General features: G+C 39.1%; 1 protein-coding gene across 1 annotated transcript; it reads right to left on the bottom strand.

The window, feature by feature from the left end:
• Positions 1 to 822: 822 nt before the first annotated feature.
• On the bottom strand, positions 823 to 1906 carry LOC113266618 (olfactory receptor 1L1). The gene has a single exon (XM_026514352.2). It carries the CDS (start codon positions 1753 to 1755, stop codon positions 823 to 825), a length of 933 nt encoding a protein of 310 aa, XP_026370137.1. The 5' UTR covers positions 1756 to 1906.
• Positions 1907 to 5340: the final 3434 nt, after the last annotated feature.

The following is a 5340-nucleotide window of genomic DNA, read 5'->3' as shown; positions in this document are numbered from 1 at the left end:
CCTAGCAATTGGTGTCATCTATTGCTAGGGTTATTGGGACCTAATATTTGCTCCCTGAGAGAGTGGTGCACTTGAATTCAGGTCATATGAAATTAATAAGAAGAGATAATGCACAATCAGCTGTGCCAGGTGGGAAACAGAAAAGAATGCTGAGATGCTGTGCTCTTGAGAAACTGACCTGGGACTGATTCACCAAAAGTCGTCTACTGGGCTGATCTCATTTGTTTACTGTGTAATGACTGTTGAAGTCAGGACCTTAATCTTTGATGTGATGCAGAAGAAGGAGTCATGACCATTATAAGGGGGAAAAGAGAGTGCTCTTGCCATTGAAAAGCACTTGGGCTAATGTTATAAGTTACACACACACACACACACACACACACACACACACAAAGTCATTCAAACAGCTTTAAATGACTACATAAGAACACTCAGCCTTATGAATAAGGATACCATGAATAAGGAGTTTCTAGTGATCAAATTCAAAGGTGGGAGAGAATTCAGCAGGATTGAGATTAAGTGAAAGGCATGTGATTTTCTGGAAAAGAGATGTGGGTGACCGAAATTTAGACTGGGACACAGAGAACAAGATTCAGGTAGACCTTCTGCCAGCCAGATAATATTAGAGCCCACTGGGAAGTAGGCATCATATTGAAAAGTAGCTTCAACACGTTAGTTTCATTACAGGCAATAAATGTTCTTCTGTCAGGGATGAAAAACATCACTGAAGTTACCATCCTTCAGAATCAAATGACAGACACACTAAAAACCTACAGTCAGGGGCAAGAGATTAATGGGATTCTCTTAAGACCTCAGATCCTCTTATTGGCATTTCACCCCGTGCATCAGCTTTGTTAAGCCCTGCTTCATGTCTTTGTTCCTCAGACTATAGATAAATGGGTTTAGCATGGGAGTCAGTATGGTGTAGATGATTGTTGCTATTCGATCCTTGACAGTATAGTTGGACAGGGGCTGGAAATAAACATAGCTAATGCTTCCATAAAACAGGGTCACCACTGTGAGATGAGAACCACAGGTGGAAAATGCTTTGCGCTTCCCGGCAGCTGAAGGAATCTTCAGAACAGTGATAAAGATTCTCAAATAAGAGACGATGATGCATGAAAAGGGTGTCATTATGACAGCCAACCCTTCTGTCATTACTGTGATTTCTTTGACAAAATGGGAGGAACAGGACAATTTTAGCACTGGCTGGTCATCACAGAAAAAATGGTGGATGACATTAGAGGCACAGAAGATGAGTTGATTGGTTAGGAGAATGTGCAGGAGGGAGTGGAGGTGTGGAATGCAAAAGGAGAGGACCAGAAGTAGGACACAGCATCTGTGGTTCATGATGGTGATGTAGTGAAAGGGATTACATATGGCTACATAGCGGTCAATGGCCATGGCTGCTAGGAGGTAACTGTCTGTGTTTCCAAAAGCTATGAAGAAGTACATCTGGGTCAGACACTCACCATAAGAGATGGCCTTTGTCTCTGATAAGAAGTTCACCAGCATCTTGGGGATAATGACTGTCACATAGCAAATGTCAACAAAGGATAGGATGCTCAGGAAAAAGTACATGGGTGTCTGGAGGCGAGTGTCTGAGCGGATGGCTAGGATGATGAGCAGGTTTCCTATCACTGTGATGAGGTAGATGGGGAGAAATACAACAAAGAGTGGCTTCTGATCTTCAGGTCGAGAAGAAAGTCCCAGGAGGATGAATTCAGAGGGTCTTGTTAGATTATTTCTTCCCATAGCCTTGGGTTCACCTAAAGATAAACTATCATTATAACAGACTCTTCCAACATTTGATACTATCTATCCAAGATTTTTAAAATTTATTCTTCCTATCAGCAATGAAAACAACTAAAATATTATAATTACCTGGGTTATGACTTCTTTCCATTAATGTTCAGAATTCAGAAATTTATGTATATTTTAACCTCCTTTCACTCTTCTGCTGTAAAGGGAGACTAATTCAGGGAAAACAGAAATGGGAAAGAGAAAAAGGAAGAGAGACAGGGAGAGAGAATGAGAGAAGGAGAATTCTCTGAAAGGGAAGGAGCAGAATCCTAGAGAAATTATCTTCTGACAGGATTTTTTAGTCATCAATTCATGGCAGGATGATCAGCAGTTTGCTTCCCATTTAATTGCCGGCTGATGGAATGATGATTTCTGTGAACTCTCATGTTTCTCTCTGCATCAGTTATTCTGGAGGCTGAAAGTTGTCTGAAAAGACATTGAAATATGAGATCACTCAACAGATAGATAATCCATGCCCCTCACTTTTCAGGGAAAATTAATTGGAGTAAAAGAATAAGCATGAAATAAAAGATAGGCAGACAAAGAAAACATTTCTTTTAATGCTACTATCAGTTCCATCCATGTGCCCAATCCCTGGATCTAAAATTGTTGTTGGTGGTGGTATGTACTTGTTTGTGTTGTTGTAATTCCTTTCCAAATTCCTGTTTTAGCTATAGATAGGCTGCCCAGAAAAAACACAGAGGGAAGGCACGTGCTCCAAGACAAAATTTCAACCTTCATGAATCTGAAGGTTTTCTTCCCTGCCTCCCCTGGACCTTCCATGTGCTGAGGGAACTGTAGACACTCATAGACTCCACCCTCTGTCAAGGCAGCATCCTTTGAGACTGTGAAGAAGTCCCTGAAGTTTATTTAGGTAGAGGAGACGTTGGAAAACAAGCTAACAATTATTGAAGTTTTGGAGTTTCCTCCCCAAGGATTCTGGGGAGTATCAGTGCTTTCTTTTTCTCTTGGCAATCACCATCTTGACCTGGCTCCTTTAGGCCAAAAAGAACACCCTATATGAGGTTGGCTCTGGTGACAGAGATGCACAGTGCTGGCTCTCCCAAACTTCGTTGAGCGTTTCTCTCATAGCTGTATTATTTATGCTGAAAGGCAGTCCATAGTCAGATAACCTTTTTTCAGAGTCCACATAACTTTGGACTAAAAAGACTAGAGCACCAGATTGCTACCACTTTACCATCTCTCAGGCTTAGAAGCAACCCCTGGTCTGTCAATGTTCTTAGAACTTCAGGATACAAAAATTAATAGAGTTAAGATTTTAGACCCCACACTTTACTCTTCTCTCGAGGCATCCCTATGTCTGCTTGTAAAATATTGATGTATGATCCTTGTTTTTCCACTCAGGGAAACCACCAGGTGAATATATTTTACGTTGTATGGAATCCCAAGTTCCTGGTCATTTGGGGCATCTTACTTTGTGTGTACTGCAGAATTCCCAAGTTAGGACTCAAACTCCCCTGTCTCCCAGTATAACCATCACCCAAGAATATCCCATTCTTCATGATTTGCTGCCCCTTTATCTATTTATACTGTCGAGCCTTTGTTTATGTTCTCCCTCATCTGCTATACCTAACCTGCAACACTTGAATTCAGCATCTTTCAGGACACTTTGCTTGATGACTACCAGTTGGAATGGGTTTGTCTTTTAATATCCTCTTTTAATGCTTTGGACTTTCACTGTAGTCAATATCTCAATCTCTTTGTCTTAGAGCTTATACATTAATTTAAAGAGCCATAAATTAATAATTTAGTGAGTGCTTCCTCCATACTTGGCACTTGGCTAAATGAAGCAAATGTAGTGTCTCATTTAATTATTGGATCAACTTTATGAAATAGGTGGTCTTATTTTATTTACTTCAGAGATGAGGAGTCTGAGGTCAGAGAGGTGAAGTGGGCTGCCCAAGGTAACACAGCTAGTTAGTGACAGAATCAGTTTTTAAAACATCTCATGAGGTTATTTAATTTCCACTTGACTCCATACTCTTAACCTGACACTCTCCTGCTTTTTCATGATGCTAACAAAAAAGATTTGGAAATCATTTGCTGAATCACAAGTCTTTTTTTATTATTATTATGATATGTTAGTCACCATTCTTGAATAAATCATATTGCCAAAAATATGAACTATTTCTTATTATATCAAAGTTTAAAAAGCACATTATTAGGTTAAGCTTCCTCCCTTTGGACTATAGAATCCTTGAGATCAGCACTCATGCCTATTAATATCTGCTTGCTCCAGTAAGTCAGTTAGTTCATAAATAGTTCTTGAAGGCCTACTATATGTCAGGAATTGAGCTAGGTGCTGAAGATACAGTGGAATATAAAATAGGCAGTTTCTACCACATATGGCTCCCCCAATACTTTGTCCAAGATAGTAGTTTTCAACAAGCAATCATAGTATTTCTTCATTTTTTTTTGTTTATGGTGATTAAAAATAAAAAAGCCTAAAGAGAAAAAGTAGTAATAATCCATGTTTCCATCACTCAGAATGCTTGACTACAATAACATTTTGCCCTGTTTTCCTTAGTCTTTTATTTGTTTCATTTATTCACAAACCTTAATAAAATAAAAAAAAAGATTTTATTTATTTATTTGAGAAAGAGAGAGCAAGAGTGGGGGGTGCAGAGGGAGAGAGAATCTCAAGCAGACTCCCCACTGAGCAGGAAACCTGATGTGGGACTTGATCCCAGGACCTCGAGTTCATGACCTGAGCCCAAGGCAGACACTTAAACCAACTGAACCACCCAGGCACCACTATAAACTTTTTTTTTTTAAAGATTTATTTGAGAGAGAGAGAGAGGACACGCACACCAGTGGGGGGAGGAGCAGAGGTAGAGGAAGAAACAGACTCCCCGCTGATCATGGAGCACAATGTGATGCTTGATCCCACCACCCTGAGATCATGACCTGAGCCAAAGTTAGATGTTCAACCAACTGAGCCACCCAGGTGCCCCAGTTCCTTATGTACTCTTTAAGTATTGACTCATTTTTTATCTTCCTAATAACCCTATTAAGTAGATATCACTTTTATATTTTCTATTGAGCATTTTATTGAGGTATGATTGACATATAAAAGCTTTACATATTTAACATATACAGTTCAATGATAAATATACACCTCTGAAACCATCACCACCATCAAAGCCATAAACATATCTATTACCTCCCAAAGTTTCCTCTGACCGCATCTATTATTATTATTATTATTATTATTATTATATTATATATATATATATATACTTTATTATTATTATTATTATTTGTGGTAAGGGCACTTAACAGCTACCCTCTTAGTAATTTTAAGTATACGTTGTCGTCTTGTTGTTATAGGCATTATGCTGTAGAGTGGATCTCTAGAACTTACTTTTATCTTGTATAACTGAAACTTTGTATTCTTTGATGATTACCACCCCCCATATCCCTCCCTTCAACCCCTGGGAGCTACCATTCTACTCTCTGCTTCTCTGAGTTTGACTATTTTAGAGTCCACATATAAAGGAGATCATGCAGAATTTT

This window comes from Ursus arctos, unplaced genomic scaffold, assembly GCF_023065955.2.
Source record: "Ursus arctos isolate Adak ecotype North America unplaced genomic scaffold, UrsArc2.0 scaffold_18, whole genome shotgun sequence".
Lineage (NCBI taxonomy): Eukaryota > Metazoa > Chordata > Mammalia > Carnivora > Ursidae > Ursus > Ursus arctos.
This window is presented reverse-complemented; position numbering and strand designations above follow the sequence as displayed.